We start from the raw sequence: 24766 nt of genomic DNA on the forward strand, positions 1-24766 counted from the left end.
CAACAGAGATGCTATAGCCAAGTAGATCCTTCTCTCACTTTATGGGTCCTCTCCTCTGCCTCCCTCAGCAGCCTCTCCTTATCCTGCTCCAGCCACTGGTGCTTCAGGGTCAGGCTGGTCAGCGAGGACTCCACCTCTGACAAACGTTGGAGCTAAGAACAAACAAAACATTCAAGAACCAAGGTTCCATTAATGAGACCTGTTAGTTAGATGATAAAAAAAAAATGCTGAACAATAAATTGTCTTACATTCTTTACAATTTAGACCAAACTTAGTATCAAAGACCAGGGATGGGCAACTTTGATGGGGGAACTCAAATGGAACACATCACGAGGGGCCGCAGTGGCTCGTGGGTCTGCGTACCCACATCCATACCCCCCCCCCCGTGAGCAAAACATTTCAGCTAGCCCCCTTTGTGATAACAAAGAGAACATTTAAGTACATTTCATGCAATTCTACACATTTTGTCATTGGGTGGAGGCAAATGTTTGCAGTTTTAAATATGATAACTGATGATTAAAATGGGCCCCACCCTGGACAGTAATTCCACCATGCTTACTACAAGTTTAGATAGCTGGCCGCTAGACCAATCTAAAACATTTTTGCTGATATGGTCTAATTGAGTGACTACTGATGCATAACCAAAGGGGAAGGGTACCAAAAAATGTCTGCAGCATTGAAGGTCCAAGAACACAGAGGCCTCCATCATTCGTAAATGGAAGAAGTTTGGAACCACCAAGACTCTTCCTAGAGCTGGCCGCCTGGCCAAACTGAGCAATCGGGGGAGAAGGGTCTTGGTCAGGGAGGTGACCAATAACCCGACGGTCACTCTGACAAGAGCACTAGAGTTCCTCTGTGGAGATGGAAGAAACTTCCAGAAGGATAACTATCTCTGCAGTACTCCACCAATCAGGCCTTTATGGTCGAGTGGCCAGATGGAAGCCACTCCTCAGTAAAAGGAACATGAAATCCCGCTTGTAGTTTGCCAAAAGGCACCAAAGACCATAAGAAACAAGATTCTCTGGTATGATGAAACCAAGATTGAACTCTTAGGCCTGAATGCTAAGCATCACATATGTAGGAAACCTGGCAACATCCCTACGGTGAAGCATGTTGGTGGCAGCATCATGCTGTGGGGATGTTTTTCAGCGGCAGAAACCCTTGAGTGAGTAGGTGTGTCCAAACTTTTGACTGACTGATCATCCTAGATCTGAATGAAATAATCTTATTAAATACTTTTTTCTTTACATAGTTGAATGTGCTGACAACAAAATTACACAAAAATAATCAATGGAAATCCAATTTATCAACCCATGGAGGTCTGGATTTGGAGTCACACTCAAAATTAAAGTGGAAAACTACACTACAGGCTGATCCAACTTTGATGTAATGTCCTTAAAACAAGTCAAAATGAGGCTCAGTAGTGTGTGTGGCCTCCACGTGCCTGTATGACCTCCCTACAACGCCTGGGCATGCTCCTGATGAGGTGGCGGATGGTCTCCTGAGGGATCTCCTCCCAGACCTGGACTAAAGCATCCATCCACCAACGCCACGTTGCACCACAGACTGTCCAGGAGTTGGCGGATGGAGCGAGACATGATGTCCCAGATGTGCTCAATTGGATTCAGGTCTGGGGAACGGGCAGGCCAGTCCATAGCATCAATGCCTTCCTCTTGCAGGAACTGCTGACACACTCCAGCCACATGAGGTCTAGCATTGTCTTGCATTAGGAGGAACCCAGGACCAACCGCACCAGCATATGGTCTCACAAGGGGTCTAAGGATCTCATCTCGGTACCTAATGGCAGTCAGGCTACCTCTGGCGAGCACATGGAGGGCTGTGCGGCCCCCCAAAGAAATGCCACCCCACACCATGACTGACCCACCGCCAAACCGGTCATGCTGGAGGATGTTGCAGGCAGCAGAACTTTCTCCACGGCGTCTCCAGACTCTGTCATGTCTGTCATGTGCTCAGTGTGAACCTGCTTTCATCTGTGAAGAGCACAGGGCGCCAGTGGCGAAATTGCCAATCTTGGTGTTCTCTGGCAAATGCCAAACGTCCTGCACGGTGTCTGGCTGTAAGTACAACCCCCACCTGTGGACGTCAGGCCCTCATACCACCCTCACGGAGTCTGTTTCTGACCGTTTGAGCAGACACATGCACATTTGTGGCCTGCTGGAGGTCATTTTGCAGGGCTCTGGCAGTGCTCCTCCTTGCACAAAGGCGGAGGTAGCGGTCCTGCTGCTGGGTTGTTGCCCTCCTACGGCCTCCTCCACGGCTCCTGATGTACTGGCCTGTCTCCTGGTAGCGCCTCCATGCTCTGGACACTACGCTGACAGACACAGCAAACCTTGCCACAGCTCGCATTGATGTGCCATCCTGGATGAGCTGCACTACCTGAGCCACTTGTGTGGGTTGTAGACTCCGTCTCATGCTACCACTAGAGTGAAAGCACCGCCAGCATTCAAAAGTGACCAAAACATCAGCCAGGAAGCATAGCAACTGAGAAGTGGTCTGCGATCCCCACCTGCAGAACCACTCCTTTATTGGGGGTGTCTTGCTAATTGCCTATAATTTCCACCTGTTTTCTATTCCATTTGCACAACAGCATGTGAAATTTATTGTCAATCAGTGTTGCTTCCTAAGTGGACAGTTTGATTTCACAAAAGTGTGATTGACTTGGAGTTACATTGTGTTGTTTAAGTGTTCCCTTTATTTTTTTGATCAGTATATATATATATATATATATATATATATATATATATATATATATATATATATATATATATATATATATATATACACACACAAATAAATAATTATTCTGTCCCAAAGGTTCCCCCATATGTACCTTTTCCTTGGTGGTGTTGAGCTCTCTCTCCAGCAGCTCCTTGTCATTCTTCCAGGCTGCCTGCAGGTGGAGCCTCTCCCTCTCCTGCTGGGTGGAGGTCTCCTGGAGCTGCCTGGCAGCGGCCGCCCCCTCCTCCTGCTCCCGGGACACCTGCGCCAGCCGCTCTGTCAGCATCTGGACTGCCCCCTGGTCGCCACGGAGACGGGAGCTCAACTCAGCGTTTTCGTCGCTCAGCTGCAGGTTCCGGGCGCTCATGTCCAGGACCTCCTCACGGTATTTGGCATTCTGAGAGGGAGGGGATCGAGGAAGGGCTCATCAGACTGGGTCTTGGGTCATTGAGAATGTACATGTGTCCATTGATCAAATGTAGGCTATGAAAATCTAGAAGGCTGAAAGGGTCAGTTGAACGACAAGGTGATTATGTTAAAATGGAAAAAACAAATTGAAAACAAACCTCTTTGCAATGCCTCTCCTGCTCCTCCCTGTTCTTCTCATGTTCCTGCTCCACTTTGTCCAGTTTCTTTCTGATGGAATCAAAGATGGAAAGGAATGATTCATTGCCGTGTAGACAGGATGACATTTGTAAGCCCCATCTGAATTTAGCATTTTCTCACAGCAACATTGCTGACGGATCAACTTACTTCTTCTGGATAATCTCCACCTCAAGTCTCTGGACATCCTGCTGTAACATGGCCAATCTGTCCTTCAGTGCACTGTTCTCACAGTTGAGCTTGTCTAGCTGAGATCTAGCGTTGAAATAGTTGAGATATGAGTTTCTCCTCAAATGCATTTTTCTGGGTAATAATTTCAGGGAACAATTTACAATTTGACGCTAACATTTGAGTTACAAATAAAACTGGGTGAAATCAATGCACTTCTGTGGTGAAGTAAAATGGACACGGGATTAGACAGGTAAACATTCAAATGATACAAATGTTATTCACACAAATTAAATCTACTAGCATGCACACCTAGGTGAAAACCATTCCGTTAGAGAGAGACAGTAATTGTTAATGCATTCCAGACAGTTTGATGTTGGAGGTATAGAAATGGTTGAAGACAGGTTTCTTTTTTTAATTGTACTTTTTACCCTTTTTTTCTCCCCAATTTTATGATATCCAATTGGTACTGTCTTGTCCCATCGCTGCAACTCCTGTACGGACTCGGGAGAGGCGAAGGTCGAGAGCCATGCGTCCTCCGAAACACGACCCGCCAAGCAGCACTGCTTCTTGACACACTGCTCCCGGAAGCCAGCTGCACCAATGTGTCGGAGGAAACACTGTACAGCTGACAACCTGAAGTCAGCGTGCATGCACCCAGCCGCCACAAGGAGTCGCTAGAGCGCGATGGGACAAGGACATCTCAGCCGGCCAAACCCTCCCCTAACCCAGACGATGCTGGGCCAATTGTGCGCCGCCTCATGGGTCTCCCAGTCGCGGCAGACTGCGACACAGCCCAGGATCGAACCCGGGTCTGTAGTGACGCCTCTAGCACTGCGATGCAACGCTGCACCACTCGGGAGGCCCAAGGCAGAAGGTTTCTGAAGAGAAAAAGGCGAGGATCTCTTTCAGATGAGAGCTGGTCGGTTGCAATTAGTCATTCAAATCTCAGCCTCCATGTTTGGGGAAGAAAACATTGCAATCAGGCAGGTTAGTCGTTTGAAGGTTGGTTTGATTTCTGGTGACCGGCCTGCACGTCACAAACCTGTGTGGACTGGCAGGGTCCATCACCATCTCCAGAGCCATGACCAGCTTTTCCATCTCCACGAGCTGCTCCTTCATCCTGCCCTTCTTCTTCTCAAAGGCCTCCTCCAACCCATGGACCTCTGCCCGAGAGGACAGCAGAGCCTGCTGGAGCAGGACATTGCTGCCAGCTTTTCCTCTGAGGGAGCGCAGCTCACTCTCCTTGGTCTCCAGCTGGGCGTTCAGCAGCTCCTCTTCCCTATAGTGCTTATTAGACAGGGCTTCCGCCATCTCTAACAGACCTGCCATCTGCTTCATATCTGACACAAGGTGGTGTACCTCTGTGGATTTGGCCTCTAGCTGGGTCCTTAGATTAGAAACCAGATTGAATGTTTCACTCAGTTGGGCTTTCAGCTCTTGGATGTGGTCTCGGAGTTTGGATGATTCAGTTTCCATTTCTACGATCTGGTTGGAGAGTTGGTCTGCCAGGCGGCTGTAGTGGGCGTTCTCCTGGCTCAGACTGCCCGTCTCTTCCCTCTCCAGGTCCAGGGTGGATTGGATCCGTGTAACCTTGGTTCGTTCCTGCCTCAAGGCTTCCTGTAGACTCTCCTCTACCCTCTTCCACTGGTCTAACTCCTCAGTGACACAGTCAAGATCTGACTGCAGACGGTCAATGGTTGTCGTGTGTTTTCTCAGCTCCTCCATCAGCTTCGCTCGGTCCGTCTTCAGGGAGACCAGCTCAGCAGTCTGCCTTGAGCGTCGTTCAACTTCGTTTCTCAGAGCCTCCTGTGCCGTCTCCAACTCCCCCCTCAGGGTATCTGTGTCTTCTTTTTTGGCCCTCAGTTGAACTTGCAGGTGTATGAAAGCACTGGACAGACGGCTGCAATTCTCTGCCACCATTTCTTTGTCCTGAAGAAGTGTCTCAACTTCCTCCTGGTGCTCCTCCTCCAGCCTCTTCCTTTCCACAGCGGCCCGGCTGCAGATCCTGGCCTGCTCCTCACTCGCCCTCTCTGCGCTGTGGAGCCTCTCCCTGTGCCTCTCCTGCTCCGGTTCCTGCAGCCGCAGGCGCTCACAGCGTAGCTGGTGCATGAGGCTGTGCTGGGCCTGGTCTTGCTGTGTCTTCATCTGAGACACCTGCTGCTCTGCCTCTTCCCTGATTACATAGCAGACTGTTCACTTAGGCACACAAACAGATACACAAACTGTACACACACACACAGTACACCATTCCCAGTTCACATACACACACACCATTGTTTTGTAAGTCCAGTGTATGTGTTACGAGTTAAAGGGATGAAGTTGTAGGGACTACAGTTGGCACAAAAATGTTTTCTTTGTTTTTTTAATGAGAAACAGTTAGCCAACCTATACAACAATGTGAACTTGAAATGAATTGAGTTGAATTACAAAATACAGGCCATTGGAGTAAGATAAGTTGGCCACACCCACCTTACGAGCAGCACTTCCTGGTCCATTCTGAGCTTCAGCTCAGCCTCCAGCTGGTCTTTCTCTGAGGTTAGCCTCTGGACCAGGTTACTGATCTCCCGGGCATAGTTCTGCTCCAGCTCTGCCTGTTCGCGCTGGGCCCTTCTCTCCTGGTCAGTGCCCCAGCCTGGCCCTCCCAGGCCCCCGGAGTGGCGCTGTAGCTGGGCCTGCAGCTTCTCCACTTCCTCCCTGAGCCTCTTAACCTGCTCCTCCACCTGGGCCTTCTGCTCCTCCAGATCACTGATCTCCACCTTGAAGCCCTGAGAGATGTCCTTCCTCTCCACCTCCATGTTCCGCCGCATCAGCTCCAGGCTGCGCTCGTAGAAGTTCACCTTTGGGGCGAGAATGATGAGGGGTCAGGGATATCCCAGAATTTGAAAAATGCACTTCCCATGTACTGAACTTTCTTTTTTTTTTAAAACAACGTTTCACTCAAATTACCTACAATTGGACCTCTTCATTTCACAAAAAAAAAAAATAGGAGACGATAATCAAAACAATACAAAAATGCGTGAGCCAGTGTGTCACAACGCCTCATCTCTACCTTGGTCTCTAACTCAATCTTCAGGTCCTGCACCTCCTGGCTGTGCCTTTCCTTAAGCTGTCCCATGGCCATCTCAGTCTCAATGCTCACAACAAGACCTGGCAGACTCTCCAGAGAACCCAGGCCTGAGGGAACAGAATCAAAATAACCAAGGTGTGCGAGTCACACCCAACAGGCTTTTACAGAGAGGGGGAAAAAAATAAAAAAGATTGACGTTTCCAATTCTTACCATTCTTATCGGCCACTTGAAGCTTTTTCCTTGCCATGGGAGAAATACCTCTCTTCATCTCAGGGTCATCTGAAGCACAATGGACAAGATTACAGTAAAGAGTAGTTAAGTGACTTAAGCTAAACTGTAACTGGAGAGACACAGAGTGGAGGAATGAGAAGGTGTGTGTAAGTGCATTAGAGAACAACATTTTATAAAATGTTCAGTTAACACTTTAGTATACAGTATGTCTAAATAAATACACTGAACAAAAATATAAAGGCAACATGTAAAGTGTTGGTCCCATGTTTCATGAGCTGAAAGAAAAAAATTGCAGAAATTTTCCATACGCACAAAGCGTATTTCTCTCAGATTTTGTGCACAAATGTGTTTACATTCCGGTTAGTGAGCATTTGTCTTTTGCCAAGTTAATCCATCTACTTGACAGGTGTGGCATATCAAGAAGCTGATTAAACAGCATGATCATTACACAGGTGCACCTTGTGCTGGGGATAAAAGGCCACTTTAAAAATGTGCATTTGTGTCACACAACAATGCCACAGATGTCAAGTTGAGGGAGTAACCACGCCAGCTCAGGACCTCCAAATCCGGCTCCTTCACCTCGTGTGGGCCCTCTAAGGACCACCCATGGCTGCACCCCTTCCCAGTCGTGAAATCCATAGATTAGGGCCTAATGAATTTATTTCAATTGACTGATATGAACTAACTGAAATTGTTGCATGTTGCGTTTATATTTTTGTTCTGTATACATTTCAAAGTAAAAACTGAAAATGAGAAAAACCATATTTAAATATGTTCTTAACACAAATAGATTCTAGAGACAAATCGGGTGAAAACAGGGATTTACCAGAGTCTGACTCAGTAGTCAGTGATCGTCGGCTAGACCAGGCGTGTGTGGATGTGTCCCTTTCCTGTCTGGATCTCCTCCCCATCCCCTGACTCTTTAAAAAATCCACCTCCGAGTTCAACTCGTCATTCCGGTCCCGCAGCGCCTGTGACACACAAACTTGTCATTTAGCAGAGTGGTGACACTTCAGACAAACATAAATAACACATCCAGCAAAACCCAGCAGACTTACTATAGAGATAGAGCAGCACCAGTCAACAATGTCCTCACCAACTGCCACGTGCACATGCTAGTAAAGCCACACAGCAACACTCATTCTGTGAACCCAGAATAACACACGCTCACCTTCATTTTCTAGGTTCCCAAAAATGGGAGGCATTTGGATAAATCAAGAGGCTTGTCATGATACACTCAAAAACAGATCTCAACTCTGTACAGGCAAGTGAGAAGAAAAAAATCATCTGTTTGCCATGAATCATGAATGTTATGCATGCCGTGTATAACCAATTACTAGACTTTGGAAAATTGTGAAAGGTAAACCAGGTCAAGCCTAGTCTTGGTAACAGTCTTTTTAGTTTACAATCCACTCCTTGCCACTCCTGTCATTTGACAAATTAGTGGAATGTTAGCTAAAAAGACTGGTAGCCAGGCTAGGTCAAGCCCCCTCGGAGCTTCCACGCGAGGCATGATTCTTTAAAACACAGACTCGAGCACACATACACACGCACACTTTCTCTGGCTCCCTCTCTCGCTTACCCGGCACTGCAGCTCGTACTCCTTGATGATCTCAGAGAAGCGCTCCTCCTGGTTAAGCAGTCCTGTGTTGTTCGGATCCAGGCTCCCAAACTGCGTCAGCCAACCAAAACAGAAACCGTCATCAATCATTCATAGGGAGTGAGCAATGCAGTTTTACCAGAGGGATGAGTTACCACAGAATGACATCATCACGCCCATCCTCACAAAGCTCCCTCTCACCTTGTCTCGTAGGAGCTGGTCCAGGTCTCTCTGCAGTTTAGAGATGGTTCTCTCTGTCTCTGACAGCTTCCCCTTCAGAACACTGCCCTCCTCCTCCAAACGGCCTTTCTCCTGTTAACCCAGAGGGAGGGTTACTTAGTGATACGATAACGCTCTAAGGTATCCAACACAGTATAATCACGCCACAATAGAAAACAATAGGGGGTACTAACAACAGGCGGATTGTTAAGAAGCTCAGCAACAGTCTGCCATTGGTTGGTGGTCAGTGAGCGGGTGGGTCTAGTTGGAGTGTGAATAGAGCGTGTCTGTCTGAAGGTGGATGTTGCAAGCAGGAAGGCCAAGACAAAAAAATAAATATATATATATATATATATATAAAAATCACATGGGCTAATCTAATCCTCTCCTTTGAGTTCTCTAGTCTAGAGAAGAGACTTAGAGGGAGATGAAATATTCCTTGCAGAACATTCATCAGTTTATACTCACACAAAAGTGTATTCAAAAGCTTAAGGAGCCTAAAGCAATGAAATCAAAAATAGGAGGTTAAGCTCAAGGAATCTTGTAGAAGGGGTAGTCAAACAATTGCCTGTCTTATTAGCACGCTTTTCTCATTGTTAAAACCTCATCGGGCATCTCTATAGGGCCAGGCACCTGGGTGGCATTGCAGACTTCCTCGTGCAGACTGGCATCATGTGCCCGTAGGACCTCCACTTCCTCTTTGAGCTTGGCCCGCTCATGCTCCACCTGCTGCAGTAGGACCTCGCTCTCCTGTGCAGATTCACAACGCAGGGCCGTAAGCCTATCCCGGAACTCCTGCTCCAGACCCCTGCCAATCAGAGAGAAGTTGGACTAAATTGCCTCTCCTCCATTCAACAGGAGCTACTTTACAGTACATGATTTACATTCAACAAGGTCAACAGCTCACACTCAGATCATGACAATTCACAAGCAGTCAAGCAAGATTTTCCAACCACCAGATCAGTCTGTAATCTAGAACGAGAAGGAAGAACAGGTCTTACTTGATTTTGGTTTCATTCAGTGACTCAATGGCGGCGTGTCTGTCATCCACCTCGCTGACCAGCTGGAGGTTCCTCCTGTCGGCCCACTCCAGGTCAGCCTTTACCTTGTCCCTCTCCCGACACGCCTGGTCTGCTAGGACCCTGAGGGACAGCCAGTAGACAAACATTTCAGCATGGACCTTACTACATCACTCACCAGAATGACCCGATAGCGCAGTACATCATGGAGGACTAACTTTAACAGCAGATATATATATATATATATATATATATATAATATATATAATATATATATATAAAACTCAGCAACAAAAAAAAAGAAACGTCCTCTCACTGTCAACGCCGTTGATTTTCAGCAAACTTAACATGTGTAAATATTTGTATGAACATAAGATTCAACAACTGAGACATAAACTGAACAAGTTCCACAGACATGTGACTAACAGAAATTGAATAATGTGTCCTTGAACAAAGGAGAGGGGGGGGTTAAAATAGTAAACAGTCAGTATCTGGTGTGGCCACCAGCTGCATTAAGTACTGTAGTGTATCTCCTCCTCATGGACTGCACCAGATTTGCCAGTTCTTGCAGTGAGATGTTACCCCACTCTTCCACCAAGGCACCTGAAAATTCCCAGAGATTTCTGTGGGGAATGGCCCTAGCCCTCATCCTCCTATCCAACAGATCCCAGACGTGCTCAATGTGATTGAGATCTGGGCTCTTCGCTGGCCATGGCAGAACACTGACATTCCTGAAGTTATTTGGATTTTTACTAATTATCTTTGAAAGACAGGGTCCTGAAAAAGGGACGTTTCTTTTTTTGCTGAGTTGATATTATATCTACATTACGCATATAGAATCCAAATAGGCTTACCACGGCAGCTGAACACTGGCAAATTAATACTTAATAAAAGAGTGATGTATTTTGGTTCCAAAGTTGGTCATTAAATTGACAAAGCAATAACTTTTACAATCAACAATATAAAAGCATCGTCAACATCTCTCGTCGGAGCCGTAGTAAAATCAGTCAGAACCAAAATCCATTATGTAGGCTACGGTTTCTCTGCACATTAGTGAAGTTGAACCAATGATTCCCCTTAAAGCAATGCCTGACCATGAAATCAATAAACAGTTGATGCAAATTAATTAAAGGTCACTGGCTCATACAGGAAATTAACCCAGGGGATGCAACAGAGCTCGCCAGCTTGTAGTCCTAAAAAAAAAAACGGAAATGAGTTACCAATGGTTCGTTCAGCCATTCCTATGGAGGGAAATGAATGGGGTTTTGGGATAAATGCAGAAAATAAGGTCTGACGTTAACACAGGCTTAGGAAATATTACACGGTTTGTTCTATGAGATAATATCAGTCAGTTAACATGACCTTTAAGAATTGTAAAAGCCTTTATGTGCTCGTTTTGATTACGTAAATGCGTTGAACAAAACGTATAAGATCTCCTAAGCCTTTGTTTACCACTGACATTTTTTTTATCCAAAAACCCATTAATTTCCCCATTACGCTTTAGCCAATGAGCCAGGGCGGAGTTAGTGCCTACAAAAAGGACACCATTACTATTGTTCTCTATGTACTCTCTTTGGCCATGACCTTCATTCTAGAATCCAATGGAAGCATGCAGTACCAAAGTATACAGTATCAAACCAAAGACCCACTGGAGGAACTGGATCTCGTTCTTGTAGGAGATGAGGGCGGCCTGGTGGATGCCGTTGCCGCTGACCAGCAGCTCATTGTCCAGGGCCAGGGTGAGCTCCGCCAGACTGACCCGCTCTTCCAGGGGGAAGTCCAGAGTCTGGCGGGGACCAAACAGCACAGGTCAATTTATGAACGCATGGCAGTGGTAACTCAATCACCAACCGCGGTCCTGGAGTGCAATTTGGTGTTTTAGTGCCAGCCTCCATCACTGTAGCTCTCATGGACTAGGTGTTTTGACAACTGGTGTACGGTAAATATAAACTCAGGTCAAAGTTCAGCTCATCCTCATGTTTATACTCTAGTGTACTAAAAATGTGTCAGATTACACTATTATTATCTCAGTAACAGTTAATATAAAAATCAGAGCGTGTCTAGCTAGGGGCTTTTGTAGGCTGAGTTACATAGATTATAGTTCCACACTAAAGCGTCTAATCGAAAGCAAAAGAGCATCAGCTACATGGATCTGGAACCGACAATCTCAATTCTACTCCCATTACACCTTTCACACACAGGAAGGAGATGCCCCTAGAAACCCTGCAGCTTTCTTTACCCCGTACAAACCAACTAACGCCAAGGCTCTTCAACAACATATCAATTCAATCAGCCGTAAAAGGCAGAGTACTCAACATTTCAAGGCTACTTCTGAAAATAACTGGCACAAGCAATGAGCATGTGTATCCATGACAGCAAGAGATTCAAAAAAATATTAAATAAAACAGTAGTTGGATGAACACATGCAATTGGTTCAAAACTAGTCCGGCACTAACCTGTAGGATGTCCCTGCTGTTCCGTATGCCCTCGCCGGTCCAGAGGGCGATGACCCTCTCTGGACTGGTGCAGCCCGACCCTTCGTCCAGCCTGGTCAGCAGCCTCTGGCCCACGGTGGCAGACAGGAGAGAGGGAGAGGTGGAGCGCACCGTCCGCTCCTCGAAGGCCTGGGAGAAAACCGAGAAAGACATGAGAGCTACAGGAACAGGCTAGCGGATGGCCCGATTCAGTTCGTCCGCCGCAGAACACCGCTGCAGACCACTGTGCAGTGCGGACGTGCTTGTGTAGCCTCACTGCTGTTCCCACAGTGCCATAGAAACACATGGCATTGTCGTAGGAACACCTCCATCGGTCATGCTGCTCTCTCAAAGAATAATCTGAACTCCCCCACTGTGCATTGTTTAATCCAGGCTCCCACAGACAAAAGAGCCTCAGTGCCACACACACACACGTGTTTCACGCGCCGCTAATAAACACCTTTTTGGTGTTGTAACACTTAATCTGGCTTAGCCTACTTTCCATTCCCTATTTGCACATGACATACTGTACATCTACCACTACACCCACCAGGTTAGGACATGGAGGAGAGGCAGTAGTTTTCAGGCTGAGAAACACACTGGGTGTCTCGGTGCTGGTTCATGTAGCTATCAAAACAACTTGCAAGTTGTTCCTAATACCTGAGAGGCACCAACATGCCCAGCTTTGAAAGAACAGATGATGTCTTTCAGAGCCCATGTTAACAAACCACAGCCAGATTTCAGGCCTGAAATGCAATACATGATTTCTGACTGACTTCCTCCTTGTGTGGATATGGTCATTCTGCAAAGGAATGCAGGAAGGGCAGACTACGCTCCGCCATCAACAGTCAATGACTTGATCGGCAGCTGCCTAAAGTTCCTTAATTGACCAGCAGGAAATAGGTCTGAGTGACAGACGGCAAACGTATACACAGAAACTGTTCCAGTATAATTAGTAGGCTTTGTATGTCGGATACTGAAGGGATAATGTAGAAATCAATAGATCATAGAATTTTGAATACTTTATTACGCCTTTATCTTAATACTAAACTATGAGCCACAGAATATCTCAATAGGCTCCTTAAAACACCCTACCAGCCACCCATTTAAAGTAAAGTGACAGTGTATTTCTAATAAATAGAATGAATCTCAAAAACTCCCTTCAGTTAGAGCCAGATGGAGGTCCCACGTGCCAATATACTGTCATTTTGTGTTATCCACGGATCACTGTTCTGGCCTAATTACATACATTTACTCTACTGACCCAGACCCACTCGCATACGTTTCCATAGAAATCAATCACTGTTAAAACATGTACGCAGGCCCTAAAAAGGGTGTCCGTCTGGTCGGTCTTCTCACCTGCTGGAGTGAGCGCTGGGGGTTGGGGCGTATGGGGGTGGAGGAGGAGGTGGGAGCTGGCACGCCCCCCTCTCTAAAGAGACCCTTCTGGAACTCCCCGAGGCTGACCCTCCCATCCAGGTCAGTGTCCAACTTTCTGAAGAGGGCGTCCAACTCCTGTGTGATAACACGTAGAGTCAGATAACACAAAGTCAAATTCACACACATGTCATTGGCTTGTAACCACTGACTACAGTCTGACTACCTGCCTATCTCCTTGGTGTGCACCCCCCCATGGATTAAAAAGGAATGGACGTACTGATAGAAGAAACGGTGAAAATTCCCTTTAGCCCAAGTTTACACTAATCCAATACTTTGATCCCTTGAGGGGGAGTGAGCAAGTGCACACTTCCGGGAATTAGGGAATTAAAACACAACCACTGGCTGGAATGTTGGGCTGGCCATACCTCTGGATTCAGGTCCTGCAGGCCAAGGTGGTCACAGACCAGGGACAGCTCCTGCCTGTTCAGAAAGCCACCTACTCCTACCCCCAGCTCCTCCCACCCCGCCCTCATCCGGCTGTCTGTCACCTCGGCCCGCGGCCCAGGGGAGTGGAGCGTGCTCTCTGAACTGTCCCGCTTCCATCGCTTCTGCTGCCCTGAGACACACACACGTCAGGATGGAAGTCCCTCAGAGGGTATAGCAGTAGACTGTATGAATAGGGCCAGGAGGTTTTCCTGGTCACAAGACTTAACCAGGAAAAACTCCAGTCTTGAAGAATGAATGTACAATGAAGTAAACTTAATCACCTTTAAATAAAAATATTTAAGTACCTTGTGCCTCAAAAGTCTGATGGATGGCGTCCTTATGGCTTCCGGTGTCCTCATCTGACTTGAGACTCTGGAAGTAAGACATTGATGAGTGTCACAACTGAAAAACGACACTGCCTAAAATGCTGACCCGTATGCCTGTCCACATCCAGTATCATAATCTGGCTATGTTGTTTAGTCAGTGTGTAGGTCTGTGTGTGAACTGCCCTGTGGAAGCTAGTTTACCCTACTACTAAGTGTGTTGTGAGAGGAGTGTATAGAAGATGAAGTGTGTGTTTGTGTAAGTGTGCCTGCTGAGTGTGAAAGAGAGAAATCTGTAAGCGAGTGCTAGCCTGTTAGCGATGAGCAATGATAACAGAGAGAACGTTTAACTGACCATAAGGAGTTCCAACCCCTTCTCAACATTACTTCTGCTACACTGAGCAAGAACAACCAGCAGATTGTGATTCCAGCAGGCTCAACAGTAGACTGGACTCCCCAGCAGCATATGGGGCCGTTGGCTCTCACACAGACAAACTAATTATGGTCTTACATAATAAAGTTTAACTAAAGTTAGTAACGGAAGTCAGTTATTGAGTACTGTATACTGAGGAGGCAAGTTCCAAAGCACCCTAATCATCTAACCAAATGAATCCTGGCAACATCTTAAACAGAGAATATATTTGTGGAAGGATCGGCTGTTACCGTCTTGGTTCCAAGGTCCCATGTTCCCCCTCAAAATCTTTGAAATCTATCATTTTAAATCAATCCCATGTGGAAGACTGGTCTATTGATTTCATGGCTTCATTATAAGGAATCAATCTGGGCACGGCCCCAAGCTGCAGAGCCACATCAGAAACAGGCCACTTATCATGGGACAACAAGACACTATCAATTTTTTTATCAGCTGAAATTCTTGAACAACATTTAACTCATCCATGAAAGGCTTTTCAAAATGGGAACACTGTGCTGCTTTCAGGATTGTCGAATCCCCCCCCAACAAATCCAATTGGTTCTCTCCAACACATGGCAGGCTACCCCTGGTCAGTGAGTTTATTATTGTTGTCATAGGCACCACTTCAAGGTCACCGAGCACAATTGCTCTTTACTACAGTGGCCCGCGGCTTAAGAAATGTAAACAAACACTGTACTAACACAAAATGGTGGGCAGTGATGTAGTCAGCTGAGAAGGTAAAGACAAGACTAATCCTCTCAACATATCAAAACCAATCGTTTCAGCTGGATGATGAAATCGTAATGTTTATGTCCGTAAGTCAACAATAGATTGACGATGGTTGACTACCCGCTGTAACCAGACAAAAGGAATTCTGTCTGAACAGAGAGAATGTTACAGAATTCTCAACAAATAGCATGTGAAAGAAAGGTGAATGGAAACTGATGCTAACTTAAGCATGCCAGCTAAATGGGACACCAACATTAACATGCCCTTGAAAATGCTTCTTCAGGCACTTAACCCGGACGACACGCTGCATTGTAGAAGGATATGCAGACGTAAATGTAGGTTGCGTATGATAACTTAATAAGTCATACGAAGTGATGTGAAGAGGGATAAGCTTGTGTGAAATATTTAAAAACGGGACCAGTTCAATTATTTACATAACAAGGGGAAGCTGACGGCAACATTCCACCACCAAAATTCCACAAAGAAACCGTGTTTCAGCCCAAAAGCGGTAAACGACCTATCAACTCCCCAGCCCCATGAATCCCACCCTCCCCCATTCTAATCACATAGTTCACCCAGATAACCATGTTCCTGTTACCAAGCAGTTGACTGTTACTACGTTCTACCTGAGTGAACTGCTGTTACCCATCCTGTGTAACCAACAATACGACAGGGATGCTATGCCGTAGTTCAACTCTCTGTCCTCCAGTAGCAAGGAATCCACCAAGGCTTAAAGCTGCTTACATAATGCCTGAACTGATGGAAAATGTTTAACTATTTAAAAATAGATTATTGGTGGAGAGCTTAATGAGAAACATGGCACAGGGACCTATCTGGCACTATGGCTTGACGAGGGAGAGAGGGGCTTTGGAAAGACGTAATCTCACGAGTTATCAGAGATAGTCAGTGCAGCGTTACATAAAAGCTCTAAATATTTCAAACTGAAAAAAGAGAGGGAGAGAAAATCTGGGATAACAGGATGGGTTTCTAAAATGAGCACTTTGTTCACAGGCAGCGGACGACAGAGGTCAACCATCGCTTTTCCATGATTATGTCGGCTAGGCTTATGTATGCATACTCATAGATAAAATGTGAGAATGTATAGCCTCATTATCAAAATCTCTATCCAGACCATTTATGCAACTCTTACTTCAACTAACCTACTCATTCCAGACTCAAAACACACACACCAGACAGGGAAACGGTGGTCAACTGCAAAGGGCGCCAAACTTTTCACTCACAGCAGTGTTTCACGCCGAGTCTTTAACACTGACAGATACCCATCAGCCACCACCATGAACTTTCCTTCACTAGTTGTCTTCTACTGTTATACAATTTAGAGCCCAAAACAATGGGCCTTCAAAAAACAATAAAATGCAATGAGACCAATGAAAGACAAAGCCATGGAAGATCAGATCCCTTAAGTACCTGGCATATGCACCAAGCCAGCAACATAACAGAGGATTTCACTCATTCCAATATTATCAGTCTGAGTCAGCAGATTCAAAATCACAATATTACACAATGCAAAGAGATACAATATACAGTATAATCTGATGGTCCAAAGCTCTCCTCCCTAAGGTAGAGGTCCTGACTAGTAGAGAGTTTATTATTTTATTAATGTATATCGCATATATTGACGCTTTGGCAATATTTACACAATGTTTTTCATGCCAATAAAGCAATGAGAGAGTGCGAGAGAGTGCGAGAGAGCCAAAGCTAGAACTGGGGGAATGGATGGTGTGGGGCAGGAGCGGGGACCAGCCATGAGCGCTGCCAGTAGCACATTCCATATAATCCCACTTCCTGAGTGTGGAGTGGAGCGGTCTGCTCAAAACCCCAAGTACCTCTGAGACTCAACTCTCTCACTCAGTTATACAGTGGTCTGAAGAGAAGTATGGTGCGGAATCCTAGAAAACGTGTGGTTGCCAACAAATTGCAGGTCATAGAGATATTTGATTCAGACCTCACCCAGCACAACGCACCCTTCATGGGATGTGAAGGAAATGAAGAAAATTGAAGTGAAGCACTGACTTGCCTAGGTAAAAAATAAATACAAAATGGGAATATTTCTCCAAACAGTCAGATCTAGATTATGCCCTGCGCCAAGCTTGAGAAGTCAAAAGTCAGCCATCTTTGTCAGCGACTCTCAAATTAGTGCACAGCCACAGAATAAACACAGCAAACAGAGGGTGAGAGGGGTAGAGGAGGAGCACGTCTCTTACCTCCACACTCTCTAGAGAAGTAGAGCGTCTGAGTTTTATCCTCCTCACGCCAGCGGGAGAGGGCTCCTTCTGCTCCGTCCTGAAATGACGAGAGCCCTCCGAGTCAGCTGTGAGCTCAGAGTCGGGCCGATCCGGCAGGGACCGCCGGCCGTAGCGCTTCGTTCCCTTCACAAACTTGGGCTTCACTTCCTCAGGAACAACTGGGATGGCCGGGAGAGGAAAGAGATGGTGATCGGGAAGGACAGAGAGATTGCAGTGAAATAAATGCCTTTCTTGAAAGCTCTTTCCCAACGATGCAGTAATCAATATCAGTAGTACTATAAAATAAAGTAGAACAAAAACACGAGAAAAATAAATAAGAATAACATAAGTAAGCTACATGTACAGTACCAGTCAAAAGGGTTTTTTCTTTATTTTTACTATTTTCTATATATTGTAGAATAATAGCGAAGACATCAAAACTATGAAATAACACATATGGAATCATGTAGTAACCAAAAGTGTTAAACTAATCAAAATATATTTCAGATTCTTCAAAGTAGTCACCCTTTGCCTCGATGACAGCTTTGCACACTCTTCGCATTCTCTCAACCAGCTAAAAAATAAAAAATAAAAGTATATACATTTTTTACAAATCGATATACTTGGAGTCAAAGTATCGATATAATATTTTCCACACAAAATATCAACTGTATAAACTGTATCAGTACTAAAGAAAAAACATTTTAGACCAGCTGGGCATTTAGTCTGCCCACAATTACTACTATAAACATATTCTCACAAAAGCTTGTTAATGTTTAGTTACAAAGAAACAAGGGACAAACTGTAGCGTAGACTTAGTAGTCACCAAATCTCTGGTCTTACAAAAACGTTGTCAAACACAGCCTTTAAAAAAAGAGCATTTCAAAAAAGGACAGTGGTCATCAGTTCCCAGAAACTAACTTGGCAATAAACTTAATCATACTGTAACATTCTGGGAATGAGGAGGGAACTCTGGTGCCCTCCTAGATCCTCCTACTGCAACACCCTAAACTCAGGAAACACATTTCAAAATAAAAGAACACATACCAACGTATGGCCAACTAAAGTTCAGAAATCCTATAAAGTGAATGGCTGTACAATACATGATATCTTAACTGAGTTTGGGTTTGTCAAAAAGGTACAGAATGTGTAATACATTTTAAAATCAGTATTTGTTTCAGAATAAAACCCATCCTGGAGCTAAATCAGGACAGAGATTATTAACTGGATCAGCTGCATTTCCTTAGGGAGGGAAGATACTAAATATAGCCTATCCCTTTGATGTCTCTAATAGTATTGTCATTATTTACTGTTGGAGTCCTCATTCAGGTGATCTCACGGTCAATCCACCCTGTGCAACAAACCAGAATATCCCAAATGAAGTACCACGAGTCTAAACAAAATTATTTTGATCGCTTTCGATGAGGTCATACTAAGGCAGACTATCTTATATAAAAGCAGACGTTTATCCACAAGGATACAATGTTTACTTAATCTTATTAGAGTACAAATTATACCATGACTTTCAGGTGGGGGGGTGGGTCTCTATTGTGCTACGCAATTGTGCTTGCGTAGCACAATTACATTTCATGGGCCTAATAATAAAGACGTAATTTAAAATGGTAAAAATGAATTACCTTTTAATGTGGTATGAACACAACCACTTATATTTTCATCTGATTGTCAAACAGATCATATCAAAAAGTAGGCTACCTGTGCATGTTTGGTCCACTCCAAAATAAATCCAGCATTCAAACTGCATGTATACTCACGCCATATTATGAATGGAAATAGACATCGGTTACGAAACACCAAACAGTGTACCCAATGACATTCAGTGATTGCCATTGATTAGGCCTACATGAATTGAAGCGTCTTGCTGACAAATTGTAATTTTTTTGTAGCCTGAAAACCTGGGACAACTAAAATGGGGCTGAAACTGAATGGTCACCATAACACACACGGTCAACATACTAGACTAGGCTACAATGTGTACTACCATGAACTTCAAATAGGTATGATATTGGGTCTCGTGTGGCTCAGTTGGTAGAGCATGGTGTTTGTAATGCCAGGGTTGTGGGTTCGATTCCCACGGGGGACCAGTACGGGGGGAAAAAAATTAAAAATAAAAATGAATGAAATGTATGCATTCACTACTGTAAGTCGCTCTGGATAAGAGCGTCTGCTAAATGACTAAAATGTAAATGTTAATGTATGACGGTGCCCAGTGAAGAAGTGGTAAAAAAATGTATTAATTAATAAAAAATAAAAATAAAAGGTAGGTAAACTCTGATTGCCGGTCTCGGTATACTTTCAATGCATTTTTCTGAAAAGGGTGGGTAAACTGTGTTACCCTCCACTAGGCCTACACCGCTGCAGATAGCCTATCCTCTCGGCTGAAGCAATTTTACACACGCAGAACAGGTAGCCTACATTCAATATAACACATGAGTTGAATCAAAACATGTTTTATACCCTAGTTCATCAGTTGTCCATAATTCATGAGTTAATGGTTGGAGTCTTCACAGCTCGCGTGACAAACATTTCTTTCTTTACATGAAATTACAATATGACAGTGCTATGTCACTATTAAGCATTTAACAATTGAATTACATTTAACTTAAATCCTTTACGAATCGTGGATCTTGGAGATCACAGACAGACACTTCATTATGTATCGCCGTGAAAACAGTTCTCGTGAGCACACGAATCCAAAATAATGAAGGCCTATGCCATTGCAAAATCGAATGCTTCTAACCAAACGTTAACCTCTTCTAACCGAAAGAGTCACCTTGATGGATGGATTGGATGCGCATCAGGGTCTAGCTGTAGACTAGATGTCTAGTGAGATTGGTCAGCCATCATCAGCTGACCCAGGAAAGAAAACAAATACTGATAGAAAATACTCAAGCTAAATACACAAAACATAAAAGGAACTCCTTCCTGATACTGAGTTGTTTGTCATATATTTACCACTACATGTTAAAAATGGTTCAATTTGCATTATTTAGAGACGCTCCAAAATTTAGGGGAGCTAACGTCTCATTAAAAAAGGGGAGCTGAGCCCCCCCGGCATTCGCACCTCGAATCTGATCTATAAATCCATCTTATTCACCACATGGGGCCAGCGGACATGGAAAAACAGCAATCTGAACTGCTTAGGGACATAAACAAATCAGTGTGTTTGCACAGACATCTAAACAATGAAAACCAGACGTAAAGCCCCACCTCCCCAGCATGCGTGTTTTACCTGGCTCCAGGTAGCTGCTCTCCTCTTCAGAGGTGCTGAAGTCCAGAGAGCGTGAAAGCACAGCTACAAAGCCTTCTTTGAACTCCTCAAAATTCACCTGCAAAACAAAAAGGGAAAGTGAATTAACTGTGTACACTATTAGCAACGCACATGCCTGAAGGTCTGTTCTTTTTAGCCATCTATTTCCGGTGTTTGAGGGGTGCAAAATCCACTTGTCATTTAAATCTCGCAGGACTGATTGCTTTCATACTCTGGCGGCTCTTCCCAATCTTGCCTGTGCCATTCGTTTTCTCAGTTAAAAACAGTGGAAATGTTTGTAATGACCTGTCAAACACTCTGGTTATGGTGGAAACGGGCTCAATGGAATACATTGGCTTAACGTTGGATCTATAAGAATGCTAAAAACACTTCATCAGTGATTTTTTGTGCAACTGAAAAATACAGTTGAAATGTTTACAACAGATGCGCTGAAATTAAAGCAACTTCCGAAAATGAACACTGATTGTAGTGACCTGTCTGATCTCGCAAACAATACAATGCATTCGGAAAGTACACTGCTCCAAAAAATAAAGGGAACACTTAAACAACACAATGTAACTCCAAGTCAATAACACTTCTGTGAAATCAAACTGTCCACTTAGGAAGCAACACTGATTGACAATAAATGTCACATGCTGTTGTGCAAATGGAATAGACAGGTGGACAGGTGGAAATTATAGGCAATTAGCAAGACACCCCCAATAAAGGAGTGGTTCTGCAGGTGGTGACCACAGACCACTTCTCAGTTCCTATGCTTCCTGGCTGATGTTTTGGTCACTTTTGAATGCTGGCGGTGCTTTCACTCTAGTGGTAGCATGAGACGGAGTCTACAACCCACACAAGTGGCTCAGGTAGTGCAGCTCATCCAGGATGGCACATCAATGCGAGCTGTGGCAAGAAGGTTTGCTGTGTCTGTCAGCGTAGTGTCCAGAGCATGGAGGCGCTACCAGGAGACAGGCCAGTACATCAGGAGACGTGGAGGAGACCGTAGGAGGGCAACAACCCAGCAGCAGCAGGACCGCTACCTCCGCCTTTGTGCAAGGAGGAGCAGGAGGAGCACTGCCAGAGCCCTGCAAAATGACCTCCAGCAGGCCACAAATGTGCATGTGTCTGCTCAAACGGTCAGAAACAGACTCCATGAGAGTGGTATGAGGGCCCGACGTCCACAGGTGGGGGTTGTGCTTTCAGCCCAACACTGTGCAGGACGTTTGGCATTTGCCAGAGAACACCAAGATTGGCAAATGACAGAGTCTGGAGACGCCGTGGAGAACGTTCTGCTGCCTGCAACTTCCTCCAGCATGACCGGTTTGGCGGTGGGTCAGTCATGGTGTGGGGTGGCATTTCTTTGGGGGGCCGCACAGCCCTCCATGTGCTCGCCAGAGGTAGCCCGACTGCCATTAGGTACCGAGATGAGATCCTCAGACCCCTTGTGAGACCATATGCTGGTGCGGTTGGCCCTGGGTTCCTCCTAATGCAAGACAATGCTAGACCTCATGTGGCTGGAGTGTGTCAGCAGTTCCTGCAAGAGGAAGGCATTGATGCTATGGACTGGCCCGCCCGTTCCCCAGACCTGAATCCAATTGAGCACATCTGGGACATCATGTCTCGCTCCATCCACCAACGCCACGTTGCACCAGACTGTCCAGGAGTTGGCGGATGCTTTAGTCCAGGTCTGGGAGGAGATCCCTCAGGAGACCATCCGCCACCTCATCAGGAGCATGCCCAGGCGTTGTAGGGAGGTCATACAGGCACGTGGAGGCCACACACACTACTGAGCCTCATTTTGACTTGTTTTAAGGACATTACATCAGTTGGATCAGCCTGTAGTGTGGTTTTCCACTTTAAATTTTGAGTGTGACTCCAAATCCAGACCTCCATGGGTTGATAAATTGGATTTCCATTGATTATTTTTGTGTGATTTTGTTGTCAGCACATTCAACTATGTAAAGAAAAAAGTATTTAATAAGATTAATTCATTCATTCAGATCTAGGATGTGTTATTTTAGTGTTCCCTTGATTTTTTTGAGCAGTGTATTAAAACCCCTCGACTTGTTCCACTTTGTCATGTTACAGCCTTATTCTAAAATGTAATAAATAAAATAAAAATCAATCTTCACACAATAATGAAAAATCTAAATTTTTCACATTTAACAGGAATACCTTATTCACTTAAGTATTCAGAACCTTTGCTATGAGACTCGAAATTGAGCTCAGGTGAGATGTTTCTACAACTTGACTGGAGTCCACCTGTGGTAAATTTAACTGATTGGACATGATTTGGAAAAGCACACACCTGACTATAGAAGGTCCCTCAGTTGACAGTGCATTTCAGACCAAAAACCAAGCCATGAGGTCAATGTCTGCAGCATTAAAGGTCCCCAAGAATACAGTTGCCTCCATCATTCTTAAAATGGAAGAAGTTTGGAACCACCAAGACTCTTCCTAGAGCTGGCCACTCGGCCAAACTGAGCAATCAGGGAGGTGACCAAGAACCCGATCGTCACTGACAGAGCTCCAGAGTTCCTCTGTGGAGATGGGAGAACCTTCCAGAAGGACAACCAATCAGGCCTTTATGATAGAGTGGCCACACGGAAGCCACTCCTCAGTAAAAGGCAGTCTGCTTGGAGTTTGCCAAAACGCACCAAAAGGACTCGCAGGCCATGAGAAACAAGACTCTCTGTTCTGATAAAACCAATATTGAACTTTTTGACCTGAATGCCAAGCATCACATGTAGAGGAAACCTGGCACCATCCCTACAGTGAAAGATTGTGGTGGCAGCATCATGCTGTGAGGATGATGTTTTTCAGAGGCAGGACTGGGAGACTAGTCAGGATCGAGGGAATGATGAACAGAGCAGAGAGATCCTTGATGAAAACCTGCTCCAGATCGCTCCGGACCTCAGACTGGGGCGAAGGTTCACCTTCCAACAGGACAACGACCCTAAGCACACAGCCAAGAATGCTGGAGTGGCTTCGGGACAAGTCTCAATGTCCTTGAGCCGGGACTTGAACACGATCAAACATTTCTGGAGAGACCTGAGTGTTCAGCAACGCTCCCCATCCAGCCTGACAGAGCTTGGGCTCATGTTTGATTCAATTTTCAAATACCTTTGCATTGATGTCAGAGTGATTAGGGACAAGAGAGTGCTGAGTACCAGGCAGTTAGCAAGTTTGGTAGGCTACTAATGACCATCAGCAGCATCTGAGCTTGGAGAAGCCTAATTACAGTGACTACACGGTCACAACTCGTGACCGACAGTGTGGCGGTAATACGGTCACCGCAACAGCCCTATATTTATCTATGAGTGCATTATAAGAAAAGTGACATTTTACAATAGATTGAATACCTCAAATTCCCAACTAAATGCCTTTACTCCATTCATTATTTGTTTTATGTGCTATAATTCAGCCAATATCTGATGGATTTGAAAAAAATCCATTGTCCAACTAGTGCATTTATTAGAATATGTTTACCTTTTGACAATTTCGATGACCGTTGTGTACCATTGTGAGACATGACTACAAAGGGAAGCCCAGCCGCGAGCTGCCCAGTGATGCAAGCCTACCAGATGGGCAAAATGCCTTTTATGCACGATTTCTAGGCAAGCAACACTGAAGCATGCATGAGAGCACCAGCTGTTCCGGATGACTGTGTGATCACGCTCTCCGTAGCCGATGTGAGCAAGACCTTAAAACAGGTCACATTCACAGATTGCCAGGACGTGTACACAGAGCATGCACAGACCAACTGGCAAGTGTCTTCACTGACATTTCAAC

The 24766-nt window shown here is 45.1% G+C and overlaps 1 protein-coding gene across 3 annotated transcripts in view; it reads right to left on the reverse strand.

Moving 5' to 3' along the window:
* Positions 1-24766, reverse strand: part of LOC115153118 (ninein-like protein) — a 45263-nt gene that overhangs the window by 4643 nt on the left and 15854 nt on the right. The window contains exons 3-22 of one of the 3 annotated variants that reach the window (XM_029698182.1): positions 20951-21047; positions 17680-17879; positions 14296-14362; positions 13930-14120; positions 13484-13639; positions 12107-12274; positions 11300-11436; positions 9633-9773; positions 9265-9439; positions 8614-8724; positions 8395-8484; positions 7639-7783; positions 6792-6860; positions 6563-6687; positions 5983-6350; positions 4556-5686; positions 3493-3597; positions 3306-3375; positions 2852-3136; positions 39-152 (exon numbers count right to left, since the gene is read on the reverse strand). In XM_029698182.1, coding sequence (XP_029554042.1) covers positions 39-152; positions 2852-3136; positions 3306-3375; positions 3493-3597; positions 4556-5686; positions 5983-6350; positions 6563-6687; positions 6792-6860; positions 7639-7783; positions 8395-8484; positions 8614-8724; positions 9265-9439; positions 9633-9773; positions 11300-11436; positions 12107-12274; positions 13484-13639; positions 13930-14120; positions 14296-14362; positions 17680-17879; positions 20951-21047 — 3945 coding nt within the window. Of the gene's footprint in view, positions 1-38; positions 153-2851; positions 3137-3305; positions 3376-3492; positions 3598-4555; positions 5687-5982; positions 6351-6562; positions 6688-6791; positions 6861-7638; positions 7784-8394; positions 8485-8613; positions 8725-9264; positions 9440-9632; positions 9774-11299; positions 11437-12106; positions 12275-13483; positions 13640-13929; positions 14121-14295; positions 14363-17679; positions 17880-20950; positions 21048-24766 lie in introns of those variants that run through there. The other 2 variants (XM_029698184.1, XM_029698183.1) reach the window with 2 other exon arrangements.

This window comes from Salmo trutta, chromosome 18 (genome assembly GCF_901001165.1).
Source record: "Salmo trutta chromosome 18, fSalTru1.1, whole genome shotgun sequence".
NCBI classification, from domain to species: domain Eukaryota; kingdom Metazoa; phylum Chordata; class Actinopteri; order Salmoniformes; family Salmonidae; genus Salmo; species Salmo trutta.